This window comes from Coturnix japonica, chromosome 14 (genome assembly GCF_054131305.1).
Source record: "Coturnix japonica strain WE chromosome 14, WE-NBRP24, whole genome shotgun sequence".
Taxonomy (NCBI): domain Eukaryota; kingdom Metazoa; phylum Chordata; class Aves; order Galliformes; family Phasianidae; genus Coturnix; species Coturnix japonica.
The window spans coordinates 12,118,424-12,144,858 of NC_140676.1; the positions used below are offsets into that span (position 1 = coordinate 12,118,424).

The 26,435-nt window shown below is 37.5% G+C and overlaps 1 protein-coding gene across 24 annotated transcripts in view; it reads left to right on the forward strand.

The window, feature by feature from the left end:
• Nucleotides 1-26,435, forward strand: part of TCF12 (transcription factor 12) — a 145,930-nt gene that overhangs the window by 24,683 nt on the left and 94,812 nt on the right. For all 24 annotated transcript variants that reach the window (XM_085515601.1, XM_085515604.1, XM_085515603.1 and 21 more), the window contains exons 4-6: nucleotides 13,144-13,217; nucleotides 16,316-16,384; nucleotides 24,508-24,610. In XM_085515601.1, coding sequence (XP_085371727.1) covers nucleotides 13,144-13,217; nucleotides 16,316-16,384; nucleotides 24,508-24,610 — 246 coding nt within the window. The remainder of the gene's footprint in view (nucleotides 1-13,143; nucleotides 13,218-16,315; nucleotides 16,385-24,507; nucleotides 24,611-26,435) is intronic.

Genomic DNA, 26,435 nt, shown 5'->3' on the forward strand with positions numbered 1-26,435 from the left:
AGTCGGCTGGTGACCTTGGATTACTTTCATTTCATTTACTTCTCAAACGCAGTGTATGCTGCAGAGAGACCGTCCTTTCCAATTAGGCTGGTACCACCAAGAGATGAAGAAAAAGATGGTGAAAATCTGGCTGGCTCTGCTGGCTCTCACTTTCCTCAGATCTCTCCCCTGTCTTGGGGCTATAACTATGTTTGTGATCACTACTTTCAAGTAGAATAGTTAAATCAAATGCATTCTTTAATTTAAGAATGTTTATCAAGTTCATTTATATATCTGTTCTCAAGACTTTTTGTTGCTATATATGCAGTATTACATATCGTAGCTTTTTGGTTAACTCTGTTTTCATCATATTATTCATCTTTTTTTGTTATCTGTGTTTATCTGCTGTGAGCTGCTTGATGTGATTTAGGTTGTTTGCAGCTCCCAGGCTGCTGTAAGCAGTGGAGCTAACCAGGCCTGGCTGCAGTCTGGAAGCTTAACTGTGTTAAGTTTGCTGCAGTTGCAGACTAATTCTGGAGCTATTTTCAAAATGGCTGATTTTAAGCAGACAGAGCTGCTCTAATTGTAATAATAAGAGTTTTCTTAGACCAAATGAGTTTGATAGACTCATTTGGGATACAGATGTTCCCTCCTCTTCTAGTTTCTCTGTCTTTTATTCAGCAGAAAATGAACTAGGATTTAGCAAAATTCTTCTAAATATTATGTTAGAATGAGGGATGTGGATCAGCTCGTACTTGAAAACGTGTGAAGTACAACATTGCATCTGATTGTTCTGTTACTCATCTGTAACTAGCATTGTAGGTGGCATTACACTGGGTTTAATCATCGAGTAAAGAATTTGGGGATCTAACATTTTTTATTGCTAATGGAAGATAAGATGAAGCAGCTTAGTTTCACCTCTGTTCTTGTGGTCTTTTCTAAACTGCTTTCCAGTGAAAGAGTTAGGAAGTCTTGTTTGACTGCAGTTCTGTAGGAATTGGGTATGCCAGGTTCTTCACATTTGAAGAAGTCTGAAAATCTTGACTAGTTCTGGGGTGATTTAGAGGCTTCACAGATCTGGAGGTCTGCCATTTGTGAGGTTCCAGTTTGCTTTCAACTCTGCTTAGTAGACAGTAAGTATAGGTTGTTTCTCTGTGCTGTTTTCTGTATGTTATTATGTAGTCTTTTCAATATAACATTTCATTGCATTTTTTATTTTTTATTTTCCACATTTTTTTTTCCCATTATGAATTTGGTAATAAGGCAATAGCATATTTTTAATCCTTCAGGAAAATGAGATCTGGGCTAGAGTCATCTTGGGGACTGATGTGTATTCACTATTATGATTTCTTGGTGATTGGTTGATATCAGCTGCCAATATTTAAAAGCCCAACACCAAAACTGAACATGTAATCATAAGTGGCTTCAAATGTGCTTGTTGCTTTTCTAAATGAAACCATCCCAGGAATAAAATCCTGAAGACAACCTTTATTCTAACACAGTTTCTAATAGTGAAGCTGACGTTGTTATCAGTTGTGCGTGTATACACAAGTGAGTGATAGACACGTTTTCTTCCCTTTTAGCTTTACATCTTAAGAGGTGTGTAATCAAGTGGTGTAAAATTGCTGCTTGAATTTTTCCATTTAACATGTATCCTGCCAGATGCCTTAATGTGCACATTTAATTCTTTGGGCTTTTATAGCACCTGTGAAAACTCTAAAGTCCTTGTGACTTATTGGTATTTGTTTTTGAAGCTGTATATGATAGCTGTCCGAGTTGTCCGTTATGTGAGTGGATCTTCAGAATGCTGAATTGTATCTGGGAGAGCAACTCAGTGTTTTCTGGATTTCTCTCAGTAATCAGTAGTGTCTCTCTCCACACAGCGCACATTTGATGCTTTATTGCCCTCTGAACTGCAAGACAATTTTAAGTGGTAGTACACTGGAAGATAATAATGTCTTTGTGATTAGAACGTAGTGATGTATTTCCCAAATACAAAGCTCTGGCTGTCTTTTTCAAAGGGGCACAAATGTATTTTCTTTTTTTTTTTCTATTTTGAGCATTTAACAGAATGTGATTGGTCTGTGTTGAAATTATCTGATAATCCTTACAAATGGTGACATCTTATTTTCAGCGGCTTAGCAAAAGCTACATACTTGCACAGATCTCATTCAGTGGAGTGCTGGAGAATGAAAAAATGAATTCTGAAAGCTGTTGCCTGACTTAAAAGCAATAAAATAAAGAGAACTGAGTACAGAATTTAAGGCCAAGAAAACTTAAACTTGAAGTCACCACCTGGAGAGGTGATTTGTTTAAATTGGTTTGTTTTGGCAATACTTAGATCATAAAACACAACAGAGAAAATGGGCTACAGTAATTTATAAATGCCACTTATTTGGCATGTGGAGCCCAAGATGTGTTTTGACTAAAATTAAAAATGTACTTAAATTTTTTAAGTGAAGTGCCTTTGTCTTTAATTACAGAAGAAAGTATGGAAAAGAAAATTCCTAGTTTGGGTTGTTTTTTATTCCAAACTCTTCCTTTAAATATTGGCTGAAATTCTGCCAGGTGAACGTGTCCATTATAAATCTGATGTTCAGAATCAGACTACAGAAATGTGTGCATCACTCCACAGTGATGTTTTCCTATACCTCCCACCTCCAAGAAATCAATCACTTTGATTTTAAATAACTCTAGGTAAGTCAGTCTTATAGATTGCAAATGCTGAAAGTGCTGGGCTTGTTTCCCTGGACCTTTGTGCAACCCTGACTTTGGCCTTGCCTCGTTTCTGTGCCCTCTTCCCTTCCTTTCTGCCATACACTGGTTGGTGTTCCTCCGGCCCTGTGGTGAGATAAGGTACATCTGTGAGCTCATCTGGCCAGAAACCAGCAAGGCTTTTCTTTATGGTTTTGTTTTCTGCTAGCTTCTTCTTGAACTGGTGTACTGCAGGGCCCTCACTTGTTGGTAGGGCTGGCTGCTGTTTGCATGCACATAACTTAACTTGAGCTCTATTGTAGCAATGATTGATATATCAAAATACTTTATGAGATGCTGGTAAATGTTATGTTTGGAGGCTTGTGTTGCATGAGGAGACTGCATGTTAATTAGTATTAGTTGCATGTTGGCTAAGAGTTCTGATTGGGATCTGTGCTTAGAAGGTTGTTGGTTACTTGCTTTCTGCACTGCTATGGAATTGCAGTTTTTTAATATCCTCTCCGTTCTCATTCTTACCTGTAAAATTAAACTGTGCAGTGTTTGTCTTGATTTTAACATAAAGCCATTAGGTTCTGTGTTCTCATTAAATATCCCTAGAAATCTGGTATTAATTTTGAGGTGCAAGCTTTATAGGAATCAAGTCATGAGAATATTTATAGCTGTGTAGAATGAAAGGCTTTTAAAACGTTCTGGCAGGAGGAATTTAAGAAAATAATTAGTTATTGATTGCTACCTGTGTTTTGACTAGAAAATATTCCAGTTAATATTTTGAAGTGTTTAATGTTGTACTATTATGGTAGGAAGGATAATTACCAGATAAGGATGCATTTCCCTATAGAAAGACCATCAACTGCATTTTATTGGCTTTCAGCATTTTCCAGCTATAACCTGCAGAAGTGCTGTAACAGCACACCTTGAGAAGCTGCAGCAAAACTTTGGTTTATTCAAAGTGCGATTTGTCCTTATTTAAAAAACAAGCAAATCAAAAACTTCCAGCTGTAGTGTTGTTAGAAAGGGAAGGCAATTTAGAGGTGAGTTACCTGAGTTTGAATTCCAGATCTGACTTTTCCATCAAAGTTCTGCTTCTGAAATGTGTGTGTTTGACTCTATGGTGCATTTCATTCACGGTGTTGTAGCTCACATGACACTTCTTACAGGAAAAGCATTGAAATCTCGCATTTCCATTAGAAGTGTGGTATTTAGGATTTAAACAATGGAGAAATGCTGTACGGCTCAGCCAATCCATGAAGTATTGAATGAAAAGCTGTAAGGAGAAGTGGAAGAGCTGCAGTGAAGTCTTCAGAGAGGAGGGGAAAAGAAGATTTTTCTTCTGAGTAAGGAGTAGAGTTGGAGAAGTCTCAACTTCCTTGCCAGTGAATGTAGTTACTTCTGGAATCATATCACCGTGTTCGGATCCTGTGAGATTTTGGAGTTATTTCCTGGAATAGGAAAATAACTGATTTATGTAGTTTGTGTGTAATTGTTACATTTATTCGCTGTCATTTAAATACCACAGTGCTTAACAAGGAGTTTTGACTACTCTAGATATCTTCGTTCTGTGTTCCTGAGCATCTGAAGGCATAATTTTGGTAGGTAATCTTTCCAGATCTGTAAGCTGTAGCTTTTAAATGTTAAAATAGGAGTGATACTGAAGTGCAGCAGAGGTCAGTAGGCAGCTTAATAACCGTTGCTTGTGAAGGAGGAATCCAGTGGATGCAGCAGGGAGCGGGGTTCAGCAGATGCTTGGGCAGATGTAATGATATCTCTGAAATTTAAAGACAGATTTCTCTCCTTTGACAGATAAAGTCCCATTTACTTGCTTTGAGTGTGATGTCCCAAAATAGCAGTAAAAATCTCTGTCAAAAAAGTAACTGGAAGAAACATAAGTTTGCATGTTAGGGGAAGAAAAAATGTTTTTGTTGTTATTATGGTTGGTTGGTGTCTGAGGGCGCTGCTGGCAGCACAGGCTGTTGCCAGATCTTTGTAGTTGGTTCAGACTGGATTCAGGCTATGACTGCTGGAAGTAATGGAATTACTGAGTTGCTGGCTTTGGCCTCTGCAGAAAGAGAACATCTGGCAGGAGTTTTACTGCATTCCAGGTAGCTTATAGAGGAGGAGGTGCTAGGAGAAAATCCATACTGGAAAAAATTCTTGATGCTGTAGGGCAGTGCTGCCTTCCGTAGCTGAAGTGCAGGACCGTAAATGCAGGAGTGGATGCCTCTTGAAAACTTGATGTCTCCCTTCTGGTCCTTTGTACCATAGTCTTAAAGTTAAAATCTCCACTCAGTAGGATGCCATTTTCTTCATCTGGTGCTTTATTTTTCCTTAGGTTTCCCGATGCAAATTCAAAATATATGATGTTTCTTATACCAGTATTTTTTCAACTTGATTTTATTTCTTTTCCTTGACTCTTAAGTTGTTCTGTCAGACGGTCTCTTTTTCCTTCAAAGATGGGGTTGTTAATTCATTAATGGCATTCTCATTATCAGCAAAGCACTTCTAATTTGTTGCAATTGGATAATTTAAATGATATTTTAATTGCATTTCTGTCAAGATGTGTGATGGCCATCTATGCTAGGAACAGCAGTGACCTCGGATTGATCTCAGAGCATGGGCTGCTGCATGAAGGGCTCCTTTGCTTCTTGAGTTTGTGACCTTGTCCATTTACTAGGAAGTTTTAGGGAGGATCCAGGTTTTCTGGATGCTATGTGCTACAGCGAATGGCTGCAAGTATGTCACCTTTTAGACCTGGTTTTAGAAAAGCTGTTGCACTTGAAGTGCATTCTTTGCCCCTTGGAGTTAACATCTCAGTTAGACGCTGGGTAACTTGGATTGTTTTGTGTTCTGCCGTGCCAATGGGCAGGTTTGGGAAATGTAACACAACTGGTAACAGTAGCTGTCAACTGTGAGACTATTTGAATATTTTTGGCCTGGTGCGTGCAGTCTTGTGACACTGGCCTTGATTTGGTTTATATATAAATACGTGTATTTTAAAGGGTGCGTGGTTATATAAAGCTGTTGAGTCATAACTGAAGTAACCACAGGAAAATTTGCCAGTAGAATGGATTATTGTGATAGATAATATTTTAGGGCTGAGACTTGGGTATTGGAGCTGCTCAATCTGATACTTTGTGGTCGGATACAGGAGGAGAGTCAGCAGCCCATGCAATGTAATAGTGGTGTAACTGTGTGTGTTTGCATGTGGATGTGGACTCTGGGTTCTGACCCCACTGAAGATTTGATTTCTGTGTTGGTTTGCTTTATTCACATTCGCAGACAGGAAACTTCCAAAATATACTCTGTGTTCACAAACTTCTAACTATTATATATACATAATACAATCAGTCAAGATTAGAGTTACAATTTTTTTTTTAGGTTTTTAAATTGAAACTGAACTAAACTTTGAGTGGAAGAATGATACGAAGACTTATTGTAGTGGATGGTGATATTCATCTTCAGGGAGAAAGAGCAGCTTTACTGCAGTTCCCTGAGCACCTCTCTGGCTTTGTAAGGAAATTCTATTTGTTGCTTACTACTTTAAATGCTGTTGTTTATAGCTTTTCCTATTAGATTATGTTTGTGATGTTTGAAGAAACACAAATACATGTTTTACTTGCCATGTGTTATGTACCTTGTTGTGAATATGCATTTCTCTTTGACTTGAACCTGTTATCTTTTTTTCTTTCTAGGCAGGATGGGTGTAGCAATGTGTGATTTTTCTGTTACAGGACAGCTTGTGTGGCAACTGACAAGCAGGTTGCATTGTATTTGAAGTGTCCAGGTCATGTCAGGGCATTTGGTTTGTTCAGTGATGTGATTTTTGAGTTTAGGAAGCGTGGAATAGGAAGAAAGAAAAGTAGGCAACTTCTGTGTGCTGCTGTTACAGGAAGAACCTCACCTTCTTTGTAGAGAATGCATAGACCTTATTCCAGGGAATTACTAGACTTTTTGGGAAATTAAGATAAAAGTAATAATGGCCTCCCTCGCCCTTTCCAATCAAATCATGTTAGGTACCAAGTGGGTGAAAAAGTATAAAATATACCTGATAACTGACATGGGAGCTTTGTTGCTGGTACTGACTTAAGAAGTTAATAGACACTGCTAAAATAAATGAAAGCTTTCCACCAGTTTTCCTGAACCAGCATGATTTTTTTTTTCCCCCAATTTTTTTTCTGACCATACAGTGCATGTATTTTGTTGTGTTAGCAGAAGTTCAAGTGTACGCCTTGACTTTGTCTTCTGACCTGAGAATGCGCTGTTCTTGCAAATCATTCTCTCTATGAAGGTACAATTTTTAAACAGCTTTCCATAAAGAGAATTCAAGTTGCTGATACTTCTTAGGCTATGACTAATATTTAACACCTGTCAGTGCTACTTTTGGTCCAAGTTTTGGTAATTGCCTGGACTTGCTGTAGTTTACTCTCAGCTGGTTAACTTTGGTTCCACTGAAGTTTTAATTCTGAGCACTTATTCTGGGGATGGAAAGTAACTTGATGTAGCTTTTTTTAACACTTATTCTTAAAATAATTTCCACAGAAACTTGTATAGCAGGGTTTTTTCTTTGCTGAGTAAGATAACCATATGTTGTTAGATTCCTCAGAACAAACAGTGTTTCAAAAATGCAGGTTAATTTACTTATAAACGCTGAAGATTAACAGTAGTATTACAAACTAATCTTACAGACAAATATTTGTAAAATAAATAAATGAAAGTATTTTGTAAGTAATAAATGAGGTAAGTGGCTGTTCACTGTGGTGTTGTTCCTTATGTGCTCCATTGTGCTTTTGGACTTCAGCCACAGAAGGCTGGTGGTTAACCATGGGCAGGTAGGAGAGGATTCTGAGACAGGTAATTGTAGAAGAATCCTGCCTCTAGACCACTAAGTGCTGCATGGGTGTTCAGTCTCGGGCTGTGGCTCAGTGCATTGAGTTCATGCAGTTTAATACAGTTAACCCAGGAAATTTCCAATGTATACTGTAGGTTCTAGAGTTAGTACCAGACTGATTCACAGTAGTTTTTACTGCAACTTCTGTTTACCTTCTCTGGAGCAGGAGGTACAAAAGGGGATACCTGTGAGTGCATGACTAAGTAGAAGTACTCGTAGTTCTGTTACCACTGGGGACTTTTCCTTTTTGATTCAGAGAGATGGGGAGAATGGCAGGACCTGATCAGGCAAGCCACGCTTTGATCAGAACAAGTTGATCAGAATCTAGCTCAGTTACTCACCAAGAAACTTGGTTTGGAGGTTGGTGTTTGAGCACCTCTCCCACAGGCTGGAAGTGATTGAAGCTCTTTGTAAAGAGAGTGACTGATTTCAACTACTGTGCTGTGGTGGGACCTCATCCTGTTATTTGCCAAGAAATAAAAATTTGAAAGTCCCCAGTTGGGACGTTCTGTTTGGTTCTCAGTTCCTGCCAGATCAGTTCCATTTCTGACCTGAACTTCATATCTTTGTGCTATAGTAAAATCAGTATCTTCTCTAAACATCATGGATTGAGGTTTGAAGTTTCTCATGAATATTTTTCACGCTTGAGCTGCTTCCTCTTGCCTTTTGTTTTCAAGGCCAGGGGTGGAGAAAAACCTCTCTATTTATAGTGTTTGAAATGAAAGTATTTTGTCTTCTAACTAATCAGTGTTGCATCAGAATTTATCGAAATGGCACGTAAGTGGCTATGCTGTTCATAGCCTGCCTGGGTTTCGTTTCTCCTCTCAATTTGATTAATGCACATAGCTTAGTGTATTTTGATAGCACCACATGACATGTATTGTCAAAGTAGCTTTTGGTTTCAGGTAATTTTTATGGTAATACGTGGAAATTTATTTTCTTTACTAATCTGACTTTGAAAGTCTAAATAATCTATTAACAGAGTAAAATCATGTTTAGTCTAATAATAATGTTAAGGCTACCATAAAATTAGAAAAGCTTTCCAGGTTTTGGAATTGTCAAGAACCAGAAAAGTACTCTTAACATGCTGAATTTTAAAATGCTTAATTTAGATTAGTATTTTTTTTTTACTCAGAGCATGTTTCTCTTTGTGTCCCCTCATCAGAAAGTCTGAAATTACATTTTAGGTTGTGGTCTGTGTCATAGTTCACAACAGACATATGCAATATGGGGTCTAATGGTAGATTGATTTGCTTGGGTGTCTAAGATGCAAAATACGATCAATGCTGTTACGGTTTGTGCTCTAGGTATTCTTGCAATTGATTTCAGTTGCTGAGTCTGATCTGAACGAATATCATTATTCTGAAGCAAAATTGGATAAAGAAGCTATAAAAGATAGAAACTCATACCTTGAGTACCTAATATAACAATGTACAATGTGATTTTTTTGGTCAGACCATTTATTTGATCAGTGTCATAGCAGATGGTAACCCTATAAAGTATACCATCGCTTACACAAACATTAGAGCTTGAGTCACTTGAAATAAATTTTAAATATGATCTTTTCTTATACCAGCAAGAAGAGCAACTTTCATTTAAATTTAATTGTAAAATCCAATTTTTTTTTTTTTTTTTTTGTATTAGATCAACATTTGGACCTGTATCTTTGGTACGAATACGTATGTTGATGTAGCAATGCAATGGTTTTATCAGCTTTTCTAGAAGAGCTTGAAATTCTCATAGTACTGTTTTTACAAGTGACATAAAGCAAAACCTTAAAGTACTATCAGAATTCAGTTTATAAAGCCAGACAGCACCCTTGTGACTGCTTAGCCTGTGGCTGAGGGCAGGGGATGTGCCTGTCCTCCTGTCTGGGACAGGGAATTGCTGTGAGCCAGATCCTGTCCGTGGGCTGCCAGCTGATTCATCTGAAGCAGCTACAGAAATGTCCATGTTATTTGCTGGTTGAGCTACAGTGTATCTGCTTCAGCAGTAATAAACTTCAATCAGGAGGACCGGGAAATCAACTAATGAGTTGCTTCAGAGTCTTACTCTCCTCACTGCCTACTGAAGGAGAAGGAAAAAAAAAAAAAGGTGATAAGAATAGAACCTTGTTATACTTTTACCTATCTGTATGTATTTATATATTAGACCTTTACATAGGTGGTTTCCCCCTGCTTTTGGATTATGCAAACAGACTGAGATACTGAAGCCTGTTCCTGTGGTGGGTTTTTCAGTGCCCTGATAATACCTGGAGCTTTTCTGTGCCCTTGAACATCTCTGAAGGATTAGTAGATCCTGAGTACAGATGCTGTGTTTCCTTGTGACAGGGGCCGTGTGAAGTTGATGAGCCCACTGATTCTACTCTGTCTTGTGTCTGTCAGGAAGATGCTCGAGCCCTTCCAATGGACACTGTTGTTTTAAGGCTTGTTGAATATACATAGGTTGCTCTGAATGTGATGCCTCTTACCTGTTTCCATGGAAACTGCAACAGATACAAAGAGCACAACAGCACTATTTGATAGAGAAAATTCTTGGCTACGTAATGCTTTTTCAGCAGCCACCATCATTATGCATGCATTTTTTGCCAGTGATGAACAAGAGCCTGCATGTTGTGCTTGAAACAGTCTGCCTGTACATTTGGAACGTGGCTTGTCTTTTGTGTTGCTGTCGCCACTGCTGAAATGCAGCATCCGCCACCTCACTGTGCTCATACCCACCGCTTGGTCTCTGTAAATATTTAGCAAGCATTGATGAATGTCAGTGGGTGCCATTTTTTCCCCTCATGGAGGCATTCATTTCCACATCTTTTCTTCATCCCCACATCCACATCAGACGCCATCCTGTCGGATTGCTCCTCTGCTGCCATCTGTCACATGGCACCAAACTGTAACAGAATATTGGTGGGAAGATTCAACCTTTGCTGCTGTACCACCAACATTCACCTTCAATATTGTGGGCCAACATAATGAAATAGGAAGCATTACTTTCAGAGCAGCCCTTGTATATACGCTAGATGATTTTTGTGTTCTTAGGATGACTACTCCCTGTATTAAATCCCTTTACTTCTGGAAGGTTTTATCTTGCTCTCCTGGTTCATTCGAGTGGAAAATAGACTTTGTCTATATAAAAGTATGCATTGCTAGTCTGTGCCCAGCCTGATTTCTGTATCTCACAGCATTTGCCTTTTTTGTGTGTCTGTTATTGTTTGGGAGAAAAATAAACAGTAGTGCGAAAAGGTTCCTTAAGCACTACTTAAGCACCACCATCTTGATTTTGTATCTGAATTCCTGGTTGAGAATTCTGCACTAGCCAGTTCTTAATTCATTTGCCATGTGCTGTGTTGGCCAGGGGCAGCAGGGATGTGTCATTGCCAGTGAAACCAAACCATCACGTGTCAGAGTCAGTGTACGTGTTCTGTGTGTAGTGCATGGAACGCCTCATGGAAAGGAGGAAAAAGACACCTGGTAGAAAAATGAAGGTGCGTTAATGCTCCTCTTTACCCAATTAACTATGCAGGCTTTTTGCTAATTTAAATGACCTGTGAACTGCTTAGAAATTAATTCTCATCCCACTCTCAAAATGTTGTACTTTGCTTTAGAGCTGTTCCTTTAAACAATCTGTTTACGTCATTCCAATGGTGGAATAAAATCAGAGAATTTTTAGCCATATGTGTGCTGATTTAGCAGAACTTGAGCATAAATCCTTATGTCCCGTTGACTTCACTTTCTAAGCAAGTAATACGTACTACTGATATGGGGTTGTGCATCTAAATGCTCCATGTGTTTCCATTATCTACTGACCTGTTTCTTACATAGGTTATCATTATGTACAACCTTAACATTTACACAGACGCTTTGTTTTACAGTGAGATATTTTCCTCTTTTCCCTCCTACTACATGTCTGTTTTGAAACGAAAGCAATGGAAGACTTGTTATGATAATCAGTGGATTACGAGCGCTGTTGTTTCTGGCAGAAAGGAATCAGTTGTGCCAAAAGATTACTTTTGCCTTTGTCAGTGCCAGCCACGACTTTTTACTCAGCTCCTGGATCAATCACAATAAAACAACAACAGTGTTGTCAGCTGTAGAATGCAGCGAATTACCACAAACTGATGGCTCGCCATAGTGGATTTTTTTGCGTTTTCAGAGGGTGTTCTCCAGCCTTGAGGATCCTTCCCACACGCACAAAAGGAGTCTATAGTTTTTGTCTGGGTGGTTGTACTGTACTTTAACGTGCCTGCTGCAGGCTGTCTTTGTTGCAATGGGATTTTATAGCTTCGTAAAACATGTTCTGTAAGGAAATAGTGGCTCGAGTACTGTTACTCCACAGATAGCAATTTACATGACAGCTTTTATGTTCTTGCATTTTGTTTTGTAATGTGGCCAGTCTGAGGCATATGCATGAAAAGTGTTTATTCTCAATATAAATCTTGGATTTAAGGATGCTTGCCTGAAGTAATATGCACTTAATTACTATTTGTGACACTGAATTCTTATTTCTAGATTGTGATACTTAAAGCTTTACAATTTATACAATATGTCATGTAAAGTATTTATGTTGCATGTCACTGTATGAGAAAAGCCTGGATGAGAAGAAACAAAGTAATCCGTTGTGATTTATAGGCGAAAGTGCGTTTAGGGTGGAGCTGTTCTTGCCTTTAAAAATAAGAAGTCTTGCTGTATGCATCAGGATCTTAGTCAATACAACAGCGATATTATCCCTTACCAATAATGTACCATGGCAAATAGCTGTTGTGTAGCGTTGGTTATAAGATGATTTAACCAATTAACTTTGAATAGCAAATAATTGAAGCAAGTGCAGGCATTGTACTGTTGGCCAGATAACGCAGAGGAGACGTGTTCTATTACAGACTTTAAAGCTATCCCTGTGTTGTTTTTTTCTTCCCCTTTCTCTTTTGAGCTGTAACCCTGTTTTACATAAAGGGAACCGATTCTAAAAGAACCGTTACAGAATTTTAGAAGATTCCTGTTTTAGGAGAGCAGACATCATGAGTCTTTGTGGTGTGTGTGGTTGTGTGTGTTGTTTTTTTTAACCATTGAAATATATAACAGTCTGTTGCCATTTTCTCCCTTATGCTAAAATAGCTTGCATGTAAAAACCAAGTAGGGAAAATAATTTCGCAGATTTTACAATGCTCGAGCAAGACGTGAGAGCAAAGAGTAGCTAACAAGTACACTATCACAGTATGTGCTGCAATGTTCGGTGCTTAAATTGCAGGATAAATCACGCTGTGCAAAAAGCCCGGCTAACGTGGTTGTGCTGGTTTTGTTACTCAAGTTGACTTCACATGAGTTGTGTCAGGCTGACTCTGCGCACTGGCGAATCTTGACTTTTTCTGCATCCATTTTCAGCAGCTGCTGTTGTCAGAATGACTCAGTTGCTTTGTAGCCAGCTTCATTATCAAGGAAATTCATCTTAAGTTTTGCTTTTAGAAAGGCCTCATTAAGGATATGGAAGAGATTGAATTTGCATTCAGCTTTCATCGTGGAATGTTGTGCTTTTGCTGTCTTTTCTTACAGGTCTCTTCTTTTTATTGATAGGTATGGATGAGAGAACAGGTGCTGCATCCTGGGGAGCAAGTGGTCAGCCAAGTCCTTCCTATGAATCTTCAAGGGTAAGGTTCCTGTGTTATAACTGATAGTAAAAGATCATGGGACGGTACAGGGAAAATTTGCAGATGATTTGGCAATGATTTTAAGGGGTAAGCTCTTTTCAACAGATTAGCGTCTTTCTGAGATTCTAATGACTCTGATATTCTGCAATAATGATTCAGATTTAAGGCTAAAAATACTGCTTTAGTGTTTATGAAAATAATATATAGCTGTATACTTCAATCATGAGCATTCATTTTATTTACCTTGTTGTCAGAAATGAAGATAAAACTCGTTTTGTTTATTGAGGAGTAAATGTATTGGCAAAATGTGAGGAGCTCTAGCCTCTCCATTGATGTTAACCAGTTAAGTATGTGCTGTGTCACAGAGAAACTTCGCTCTTTAAATGCTTTTCTCTTCTTCCTGTTGTAACTTCATCCACCTCACTTCGTGATTGAAAGGTTTTTTGTTGTTTTTTTTTTTTTTGGTAGTATCTAACAACAATACTGCCTTTAGAAATCCAGCTTACTAGTCAAAAGCAAACCTTTTCTGTATTAAATCTCTTTACCTCTCATCTACTCAGTTTTCTTGTTATGAATGCCTACTCCTTGAAGAGACAATGAGATAAGTACCTAATGAATTAATTAATAGAAATACACCGTGTAACTGATGGCCCCAGTCTGCATAATCTGTTCGGATTTCAGTGCCGTTGAGACAGAGAGCTGTTAATAGCTTTCTCTTGCTGCGGAATGAAGTGGGTGGGCTGCAATGTCTTCTGCAGCTCGTTAGATATTGTTAAAACCTGCACCTGTCTTTGGAGGAGAGAGCATTAGAAAGCCTTATCACAAGGTCTTAATTTTCCCACTGATCTTCAGTAAATAAGCTAGAATAAATGGTTATAAAAATGCTATGGGGTGCAGAAGAGTTTCTGTGCAACACAGAAATTAGTTATCCCTGTAAATCATTCCATATAACTTGAGTCATAAAGACCAGCCTTTAGGTTCTTTAGGTGCCTTTTCCACATCTGAAATGTCATCTTCCGATATATCTTCCAGTATGTTGTATTCTTACTGTTAAGTGTTCAGTGTTCTGACGCTCATTTACGAAGTTGTTGATTTGAAGGGGTAAGCTCTTTCAAATCTGAATCAATCACAAGACAAACTGTCCTAACTACAGAATTTGAATTTGATTCAAGTTTACAACTAGAAAATTAACTTAGGCCAAGAGCGAAACCACTAGAAATCATATCCTTGATTATAAAGGCAAATGGTAAAGCTCTGGCAGAAATATACCAGAAACTAGAGTGGTAGGAAACATTCTGTGCTATTTGCTTGTATAATTAAGAATAGGAAAATAACTGTCAGTATAAATTTGTCTTAAGTGCAAGGATTCAGAAGAGGGAACAAAAATAAACAAGTCCTTATACTTGTCAAGCATCTCCCTACCCTCTGCAGTTCTAACTTTGGACTTAAAATGGTGTATTAAAAAAGCAATGTATTTCTCTCCCCAGCAAACAGTTCTTGCTGAATCATACTTTATAATAGGACCATTCTAACTACAGACAGTTGGGCTCTAACCAATCTGAGTATATTGGGAAGAATTCGTGGACATTCCCAGAATGTTTCTGAAGTGTTCTTCCTGTCCTGGTGAAGTGCTCAGGACGTTTCTCCTGCCTGCAGTTTGGGATCATAATGAGGGTTCATTCTGGGGCACCAATTATTTACAATATATGATGTTTGATCAATAAATAAAACCAAAAATCTATATTTTCATTTTTGTTTAAGTTGGAACATTGTTTTAATAGATCTTTCCAAGTTCAAGCTAAGTGTGTTATAAATGGCTTAAAGATTTAGCAGGATAATATTATCCCATTTTTTTCACCAGGTAGAGAGTTAGAAATTAGTGACATAATTTTATATCCATCCTTGTATTTGTGGAAGAATTGAATGACGGTAGAATGCATCGCTGTGAAATTTAGCACAGAAACACACAAAGAAGTTGTATACAACATTTCTACATTCATAAACTAGAAATGATGTAATCAGGCTCACCTCTCCCTTCTTCTGCCAAAATAATGTTTAGTAAGTTTTCATTATTTGGGGAGGGGCAAGAGGGGAATAAAATGGTTTATTTCTTAAACTGTTCATGCACTTTTTCTAGTAGTGTTGAGGTAATAAAGTTTCCTTCATTTCCATAGGGAATTCTTTTTAACATTAAAGGTAACAGAGATTCTGGGTGGAGGTGTGAGGGAAGTCCTAAACTCTGAATAGACATTTTGTAGAATCAATGTGAAGTGTACATTTAAAGGGATTCAGGTGGTTTGACCAATGTAAACAGGTTTTTGTCTAGGCCTTTAGTGCGCTAGAGACTAGATAATAGGAGAGGGGGGGGGAAAAACAAGTTTCAGTAGAGCCTCGCATCGTATGTGAAACAATTAAGAGTGGTTGTCTGGGATGTCATTTAAATAAGAAAGAAAACTAATTCATTTTAATAGAGAACTCTGTTCTTGTGTTTTCTCCCATAAAGTCATGGACACTAGAAATGGTGTACTGAGCACTAGAGTTGCCTATAGGATTGTAATTGTTAAGAGGTACAAATCTTCTGAAGAATAAAAAAGTGCAACACAAAAGGAATGAATGGAAGAAACCCAAACCAGAAAGGAAATTGTCTATTGTGTTGAAATTACTGGAAAAATACTAGACTTCATTTACGAGTCTAAACCAAGTTTGTAGGCATATGTTTTGGGTAAGATTTATTGGGTTTTATTCCTCTGTTGTCTTTCAGCTAATGAGGTAATGATTGCTACTGGTTCAGAATTTTGCATGTAGGTAACCAGATCAAACGACTACGAGGAAGAGCTAAAAATGCAGGGGGAAGGCTGTACTGTAGGAATGTAGATCAGTTTATCTGATAGCATGGCAAATGGTGTACTTTGCCTTTTATGTATCTAGGTTATGCCTCATAATGATTAGCATCTGAAGTTTCAGTTGGGATTGTCTTACAGTTCTGGTTCAGCTTTAATGCTTAAAAATCCAGTGCTTTTTTTTTTTTTTTTTCCCCATAATTTTGGTATGGAAAGTTAATCTTGTCCTAATTGTTTTTATTAATTGCTTATTTACAGGAAAATGGCAGTCTTCATGGAAAAAGCTCAGACCTCTCCACGGACATAGAAAAGTTGAAACCGCAAGAGGTACCAATTGTTCTTTTTATCTTATGTGCAATTTTGTTACATGCTTTGTTTAATCTGCCAGCTTCAGAATAGTGGAGTTTTTTTCCTTAAGTCGTAATACAGCATTGAAATTCTATGAGGGTTTAAATAACTGGTGAAATACTGAATGGAATTTTCAGAAGTGCATAAATAAACACAATTTTTGGTAAAATGGACTTAATGGTAGTTAAGAACTCCTCTGTAACAGGTATTTAAGTTGGTGAAAGGCTGGCTGAAAGGGATCTTCCTTTCCTTTCCCTTTTTCCTGCTGAAGGTCTGTTCAGCTCAGTGTAGCTGGTCTGATAGTGTCCAACAGTAACACTTAAGGAAAGAGTATAAATGCAGGGCAAATGTTTTGCCAGCTTTACCAATTTGCTCTCTCAGTGAATCCCAGCATTTTTAGGGGTGTTGATTTTCTGAGCAGAGCCAACCTTTGGAATGTTGTTCTTGTAGCTACTATTGGGTTTATTATCTGAGTGCTGTGAGTTTTTCTAACTTTCATTATAACTTTGGCCAAAATAACAGACATTTTGTGGCAGAAACATTGATGTTTGTGTGCTGACAAGTTATTTGTTGGCTTTCTACCATGTTCTTGTGTCCTGATCATAATTAGTTGTTACCTGTGTACTTCATAAATTTTTTTTAATGAACATCTTTATTTTGCATACCAGCTGCATGTGTATCTTCCATCAAAACGAGCAGTTTCTATCTGTATGTCTCTCCTCGTGCAGTAACTTGTAGCTTCTTATTGGCACTTGGTATGATACTCTCGATTTTTCTGCTTGTTCTGTATGACTTAGAACTGGGTTGATTGCAGCTGCAAACACTGGTTAAGATGAAAGCTATGGCATTAATTTCTGGGTAACGTGATGATATTTCATTTTCTGTTCATTTCCTTCTCATTAGCGAGTCTTGTAATTTCCGACTTATACTGAGCTCTGAAGTGATATTGTTTTTAAAAGTAGAAGAAAAATTACCTTAGTATTATTGTATATGCTATACAGTATTTACCAAATTGTTTTAACATTGAATTGATTGTAAAGCATGTTTCTTTAGCATATATACAAAACCTTGTGGTATTTTATTGCCAATTTCATAGAGAATTTGCTTTGCAGTTGTGCGCTAACATTTGGTTAGAGTGATTTAAAGTTTTTTTTGTTAGTAAATGTTATTGTCTCTGTTTACTTGCTCCTCTTGATTTATTGATGCAATTGTTGAAGAACATTGGCCTGAGTACAGCTTTCTTTTGGAAATAGGGAAAATACATGGGTAACTTTACTGTGAAAATGATGTATTTCTGTGTTTGGGGTGGGGCATTTGTATTTTTCTCTGTTCATCAATAGTTAACTCATATAAAACCTTCTCTTATCCCATGACAATTGAGTTTACTTTATAAGTGTCTGGTAATACCTTATGAAAAGCTAAAATTTTCTATGTAAGTAGTGTTTTGAAGTCTGAGAATCACTGCAGATTGAAGAAACATTTTTTCGGTACCTAGTAATGTTAAATATCATCCTAACACTGAAGTATTAGTGGGCATTTGTGTTTTTAGAGTTGGCTGTGGTGGTCTTAGACTGGTTAAAAAGATAAGAATTGAGATGGGTGACAGTTGGGTGTGACATCACTTGCATAGACCAGATGTTTTGCTAAGAAGATGAACCACTTGTCAACAGACCTGTAGTGGAAAATAAGAGAATGTAGGCAAGCCTTGTTTTTAGAGGAATATGATAATTATCAGCTCAGTGGAATTCTACAACATGCTGATTTCTGCCTTAATCTTGAATGATTATGCTGAAGTTCATATACAATACTGTGTCAGGTTGTTTGTTTTTTTTCTAATGATCATCTTCTGATTACATATATATACATATATTACATACATACATATGCAAGCCCTTCCCTCATCTGAGTGATGTAGAGCGCAGAGATGTCCGCTTGTGTTTGTATTCCCTTGCATTGTAAGGTTATCTGTCTCTTAGTGTGTATTGCAGAGTAGTAAAGCTCCTTTTTGAGAGCCTTGCTCTACTGAGCTCCTTGAAGGTAATTCAGAGGTACTGAGCCAAGTAGCAGTCAGCTGTTATACAGTAGTTGATTGGCCTTGTAGCTTTTGGTAGTTTGTTGTCCTCTTGTGAGATACCTCTGCACTTTTAGCTATTTCACTTCTTTTGGAAGTTCTTGTTTCTTTACATAACCTCAATAAGAGGCTGGGAAAATCACTTTTTTGGGATAACCACTCTTGTTATCTTTTGATTAGAAGTTTTTCTACCATAGTTTTCATTGCAGTGTAGATGATGGTGGCTCGTATGTTTTGAGTAGCAATGCTCTTTGAGGCTTTCTTTCATTGTTTTGATTTTGTTATAACATGTCTTAGCCAAGGAAAAAAAAAAAAGGGATCAAATTAGTTTTTCATCTGTTTGTAAAGATTGCTGTCTCCCAAAAGAAGCAAATAACTGTATTTCCCATTAGGCATTTCCTTGCTGCGTTAGTTTGCTTGTTTTTTGTTGTTGTTGGGTTTTTTTTTCCTTAATACACATAATAACTTAAAAATTGGCATCAATTAGCTGAGATGCTTTGTTTTGTAAAATCTCTACAGTGGAAGCTTTGAGTATCTTCAGTCACTTACATTGTGATAAGTGCTATGAAGTATACATTTTGACCTGATTTAACATAGTATCATCCTTCAGTCTACTTGAAGGCAGAGTTAAACTGTTCCAAGTACCACTGTTAGATTTAGATGATACTGCAGCATCAGTGAGCAGATTCTACACTTTATTTAGGTAAATAGATTGAAGCCCAGAATTCTTTTTGCCCATCCTATTCTATCTACATCTTCCCTACGGGTGGTACTTTTAGTCTGCAAAGAAGTCAAGAGAAAAATAGGAATGAGCTAGCAGGTTTTGAAATAGTATTTTATACCTCTTAATCTCAGGTACATTACAAGAAAGGAAGCTGTTAAATAGCAAAACAAGACAAGAGGGACACAGAAACACAGTAAGTGTTATTGAGTCTGTTGTATTTGTGTCCTTTTTGTCCTCTGTTTTTTTTGGTTTTTTTTTTTTACTGTTGGGGGAGGGAGGCTCTTGGTGGTTCTTCTGCCGATATTTGCTTTTCCTAATTAATCCTATAAGAAAGCAGAGGATTCAGTTTAAAACAAAAGCTTAAATATCCAGTATTTAGTGTGCAGGACACCTCTACAAATGCAGCTTACTCTGTAAATTGATCTATGGGCAGAATTTTCTAATTTATTCTTTTGTGAATCCCTATCATATTGAAATTAGTATGGGAATCTGTTCTCTAAGTAGCTTACTATTTACTTGGCCAAGAAAATGTCTTGTTTCATGTCACATTGATACTTGTCTCGCAAAAGTTCAGGGAGGAGTAATTGGCCATTTAAACTAGCTGTATAAAATAAGATTCTTCATTCACCAAGTTAAGTTCCTGGAAATAGATACAGAACTGGAGAATATGCTGATTACTGGAAAATAGATTCCTTGTTCAGTCTTCTTCTGCACTCTCTTCCCTTTCAAAACTGCAGTATTTAAAATAAAAAAACGAGTTTGCTTCTTGTATTCCATTCATTGGCACTTCGTTTTCATGTGTTTCAACTGATATATGGGAAAAGCTAATGGGTATTTTGATAGCTATATTACAAAGCATGTAATCTTTGGTGACACTTGTGTAGTAGTTGTGAAACTGCCTTGTCTTTTTCTAGTAACACCTGAGATCTAAGGCAGTGACAGCTACGTTTTCTTCTCCCCTTGTGTAGCAAGTGATGAGTATTGGAGATCTTCTCTCTCTTTAGCTTGAAATATAAAATGTATATAAAAATAAATAAAGCTATGTTTTTCTTAAGGATATTGTAGCAGAGAAGGCTTGCTTATAGTGAAAGGGAGATAGTGTAACTCCTTGTTTCTGGGAAAATTGGGCAACCCTGTCAGATTACTGTATGCATTTACTGAAGAGAAATTATGCCCAACCAACCTGACTAGCTTCTGTAATGAAATGATCAGCCTGATGACTGAGTGAATATTGGCCTCCTGGACTTCGGGAAGGCCTTTGATGTCATCACTCATAAGATCCTCTTTGAAAAGCTGCTGAAATATGGATTGGATGGAAAACCTGGTTCCCTAGGGGTCAGTTGCTTATTGTAGGATGGATTAAGTTGGAAGGGACCTTAAAGATCCCTACTGGCCTGTCTTCTTTTGATGGATACATACTGCTGAATCCTGTCCAGTTTTTGGACACCTAAACCTTCCTCTACAGATCTTCTCTCAGTTTCTTTAGTTTCTTCTTTAGTTTTAGTTGGTTTTGTGGTGCCAGAAACCATAATGATGGAAAACTGTTAGAAACAATGCCTAAATCACCTGTGGAGTCTTACCCAAGAAATATGACAGTTAAAAGCTTATATAACTGCTTATATATATATATATATATATATATATATATATATATACACACACACACACACACACACACACACACACACACATATATATATATATTTTATAGATGGAGTTCATTTACTGGAATGATTAGAGAATGTCTCTAATCCTGTGAAATGTCTGAAAAACACATAAACTGTTATTCAACCTTGAGAGTGCCTGCACTCTGCAGTTAAAATTGCAGCTGTAATTAGCAGTAGTCCTCCAGCTGCATTTCATGCCAGGCATTATTAGTTTATGATACTTGTTGCTTTTGTTTGCAGACATATCTGATTATTGTCTTTGTGAACACAAACATACTGTGAGTCTGAAATCTAGGGCGAGGCTTGTTGCAAAATGAACAGTCACAATGCTACTAAATGCTGTAAGGGAACAGTTAGTTTCTATTAGGCTTAATTGTGGCTGTAAAAGTGCAGGAAGAACAAGTTCTGTTGTCTTTTGTGAAGGTTAGAGCTTGCTTGTATATTAGGTGTGTAAAAAGTTGGAACAAACAACATCAATTGGGAGGCAGCAATTTTCAGAGGGCTTTGGAAGCCCACCTGAGGTCCAAAGCATGATACCATCAACCTATCAAGGGTGAGGTCAGAATATAAATTGTGAAATAACGCTTCCCAAGAGAGCAAAGACTATTTGGCATAACCAGTTACTAGCTATGATCAAGTTGACAGGTACAAAATCTCCAAAATTGCCACGCACTGTGATTTTTTTTGTTTATTTATTTTTTCCTTTATCAGAAAGGAAGGATGAAATGGAAACACGTCCTAGGCTGTCTTTTCTCACTCTTGGGCAGTGTATATTACTAATTTGTCTTTCAAACGCAGATTTGAAAGGGACCCAGGTAGCAGTTCATGTGCTCCACCCTGCTGTTAGGTTGCTTTTGCCATGAGAAATCAGCTCAGATGTCAGCTGTGTGGTGTTTTCTCTGAAACTTAGCCATACAGGTGGGATGTACCTCGTAGTAAATCACTTTTTATTGCTGTAGCAAGCAGATCTTTTAAGGCTTACAAACCTGTTCTTCTTTAAGCAGTAAATATATGTTGTCAATTTGCACCATCATATTCATTAAATACATTCTTAGGCCTCTGTTGTACTACTGAAAGCTTCCAGTATCTTTTAGAAGCTTCTGAAGTTCTCATCTGTGATTGACTAAAACTCTTTCCAGTAGAACATTATGCTGTTCATTATGTAAGTTAACGACATGAATGTGAAAGCAAGGAATGGTATCAGGAATGTGCTTTAATTTGAAGTACAGCTTAAATGTGAAGAATGTTCTGAAATAACTCTAATTTAAATCATTGTACTTAGCGCTCTTCTGATTTGGCTTAATTTGCTTTTGTGAAGTGGAAAAGAAGTTTGTGAAATCAAAGCTGTGTGTGTTTGTGGTTATTTTGTATTCATGTAGTCTGAGTGAGTTATGTGTGGGAATCAACCCAGGGTTTCTAGTCCTAAACAAAAAAACTGCTGCCTGAGCCGATAATCCGGAACTGGTTGCTGAGTGACTGGTGACCAGGACAGCAGCCAAGCCAAGACCTCCACAGATGAGAGCTGAGAAGGGGTAGCACTTAGCACCAGTGTGAGCTCTGCTGTGTGTGACAAAGATGGAAGTGCATGATACAATTATTTTTCAGTTAGGAAATGAGTAAAAAACAATGAAGTACTCGCATTTGCGTTAGTATATTTGTCCTCACATGGTCTGTGTTGTAATGTTTTCTATGGCTTTTTAGTACTGTGAAGAAACTCTCAGAGCATCTTTCTGATGATGACTGAGATGGTGTATGAGAAGAACATGATGAGAAAGGTTGTAGGAAGGAACTCTGATAGAGGGATGATCAGTTCTTGCTCTGTGAACTATCCACCCAGTTCTTTAATTCCTCTGGTCTCAGAGATGGGGAGGTGGTTAGAATGAGGGAGAATATACAATATTAACTTGCAGTAACTTCGATTACATTTTTATGAAGTAATTAGAGCATTGTCTTGGGTGGGGAGTGAGTTGGAAAGGTTTTAAAAAAGACAAGAAGAAATAGTGCAAGCCAGGGCCCAAACAGGAAAACAGACAGTTAAAAGCTGTATTTTTTTTAGTTCCTCTATATGGAAATGTTTTTGTTCCTTTATTTGGCGGATTTAATTTCTTCTATTGTTTCATTTCAACATTAAAAGAAGCCACATGTGACCTTTGTTAGAAGCCACTGAGTTTGGGGGCAGCTGCCGCCTGATAGATGGGGCCAGGCCGCAGCTACCAGAAGACACCCTCGTGGTCATAACCGAGTTGTAAATGTCACTGAGATTGCTTCTGAGTGCCTATCACATGTGTATCGCTGATTCTGAAGCAGATAAAGTCAGCCAAAGATTCATCTGGGAACTGGGATTCCCAGAAGATTACTTTTAAAGCAGAATAGCAGAAAGAGTTGTGACACGCATCCGTAAGCAGTTATAGCGGTTTGACAGTTATTTAGCCCTCAGTTACTGGCCCTTTGGTTGAACTGACAGCACGCCTGCAAAGATAGTGAGGCCTGTTTCAGCCCCATTAGTGTTGTCTTGAGTGTGAGCCCGAGGTCTGAAAAAATGATAAATGTTCAGTGATTGATTTTATAGTCCCAGGGGACTTGGTTTCTAGTAGCTGTGAGCCTGAGCAATTTTCCCGTCCCTTAATTAGGCCTCAGCTTTGGATTTCTCTTTAGCTTTTAAAGAGGCTTAAAGAAATGAGTGATCAGGAATTGCATGCTAAGGTTTACAAAATGGTCAAAACTCGGTTGTAAAGAAGGTGCTGTTTTGAGTGCCAAGTCTTGTCAAGTTTTGATACAGTGTGATTAGGTATGCAGCTGAGTGGTTGTGAATGGCAGGTACCTTATTCATACCTTTATACAGAAATGCTGAAAACAGTCTGTACAGTGAAAAAGAAAAACTTGATTGGTTTAATTAAATATGTGCATCCTTAGGCTTCTGCATTCTGTCTCTGCCTTTGGAACAAGCTGGCTTTTCCAGATTGTGTAAGGGTTTTGTTCCAAGATGTGTAAGTTCGCTATCTAATATCAGAAAAGCAAAAAAAAATTTCAGTTTGAATGTTTCCTTTAAGATCACATGGAAAAATTGTTTCTTTAATCAGTACTTGAAAGTAAACCTGTTGTCAGTGAGCTGTGCATTCAGTAATTCAGCAGTGTCAAAATGCCTATTACTCTGTAACGTTAATAGTAGGTTGCAAAGGGAATTGAAATTTCTTCTCATTTGAACCAATGTTTTTTTCCTAATGTCAGCAACTTTTTTTGGCCTTACTGTAGTGTTTGGCTAATGCAAACGCAAAATAGATCAGTTGTGACTTCTTCAGACCAATTCTACTCGCAGTGATTAGTGACGTAACGCTAAGAGGATTCAGATATCAAAATATCTGAGTATTACTCAATTTCTAGAAATACTGTCTATGAGGACACAAGTCGTTAAGAAATTGTGGATTTATATATTTATTTATTTATTTGCAGGGGGATAAAGAGGCAAAAAATAAATAAAATGTGGGCAGAGAGTGATTTCTCTCTGAGATGGGCCTCAACGCCAACTTTTGTGATGAATGACCAATTGCGACTCCACACATTTAATTAGAAAAGTGTCATTACACTCAATTAGCAGGGCTGCCAAATAATCTGTTTAATACTCTGGTCTTTTTTTCTCTAGGGTTTTGCAGACAGTCCTCATTACAGTGATCACTTGAATGACAGTCGATTAGGGCCCCATGAAGGATTGTCCCCGACACCTTTCATGAACTCAAATCTGATGGGTAAGTAGGTAATTCTTTACGAGTATCCCCTCAAAGCCTCTTTGGTCAGAAAGAGACATTTTTCATCTCCTTGTCTAGGCCTGACACGTCAAGCATCTGGAAGTTGCTTTGTTACTCACAGCAACAATGATTTTCCTGTTGAAACATTTCTGTGCTGGGCAAATTCCTTATAAAGGCCGTTTTCTGTGACTTCTCAGAAGGAATTTGGGTTGATGTAGGAAGCTGAAATGTTTGATTTTGATTTTTGCTTTTTTTTCTTGTAAAACTTAAGCGATTTCAAAGCTGAAATTTTCTTAGCTTTTGGTGAGAAGGTATCTGTAGCAATTTTTAGTTTGTGCACTTAAAAAGAAAGGAAAAAAATTTCAAATTTCTAATATTTTTAGATCCCCAAAATGGCAACTTACTGAAGGATTTTCTTTGGTTAATAATTTGAGGTTTTTGGTTTTTTTTATTTTGATTTTCAAATGTTTTTCCTTTGTTTTCTGAGAAACATGTTCAGTTCTAAGAAGTAGATGCAAAAACCAATTTTGTTAGGCAGAAACTGTTACTGCTTGCAGGCTTGTGGGTGTCCAGCACTTTTTCTGCTTTTGAAACTGAAAAGAAAAACACATCCACAAAAAAAATGAGTGCGTTATATTGCTGGCTTAGCAATTGAATGCAGTTTTTCTTTTCGTGGACTTCGCTGTTACCTGAAACTTATTTAACGTACTGACGCTGTTGTCTGAAACTCTCTCTGAGCTTGAGACATAAAAATGTCATTTTCCAAATATGTACTGTTTGGGAAAAATGTAGTCTTGGGGAAATCTTCTTCTTGTATCCTAAACACAGATAAATCTGAGTGTTTATTCTAAATTTGTAAACTAGACATTGTTTCACTTGTATATTCTGCTTCTCATAGACATGACCTATTTTGTGATCTCAGTATTGTCCTTTTAAGACATAGCCATGGTAATCTAAGTGGATTACCTAAATCCAAATCCTGGTGGTCTGCAATTTCTTTGGAAATCTTTCTACTTTGCTCAATCTTTGTTTACTGGTTTAATTTTTCTCTGAGATGGAAGCAAAGCAAAGCAACTGCCAAAAGCAAAATCTCGTTTAAACCTTCCTGTATGAACTGAAAAGATGCAATTTTAAAGTGATGGGCTCTGTTGTCTGTATGTAGAGAGTCTGTATCGATTAATGATGCCTATACCTGAAGAGAATGACGTTCAAATGTAGTTTCTCTTTTTAATAATGCAGAGTAGGGCTTTCTTTCCTGCCCTCACCGACAGCACTCTTTCAGATGTTGCCTGGCTTTGTTTCTTTCTAATTACAGGAGACTAAAAGGACAAGTTACCTCAGTTGCTGCTCTGGTATTTTGATCAGTAGCATGTGTGAGGCTTTGGGCTTTGTAGCTGATAACTGATGTTGTTTTACAGAAACACATAGCAAAATTTGATTATTTTTTTTTATTTAATTTTTTCATTTTGTATTACCAAAACTGTGCTATTTGCTCATGTTTATGTTCCGAGTCATTTCTAAACTATATATGTCTTTAAACATAAAAATTGGAACTGAATCTTTCTAGTTTTTTATTGCAGAGGTGACTGGGGGGTAACATTAAGTATAATAAAATTACATCATGACCTACAGACTTGCCAAGTCTGTACTGAGATTGCTTTGTGGAGAGAACTGATAAATTGTAAGATGTGTGTATGTCAGTCGCTTGCCTACAGCAGCTGTGAACTGAAACAGTTTTGTAATGCTTTATGGCTGACAGTTCTTTGGGGTTTTCTTTTGTTGAAGTAGTAGTACTTCATTTCCTCCCATTTGCAGCAAAGAATTG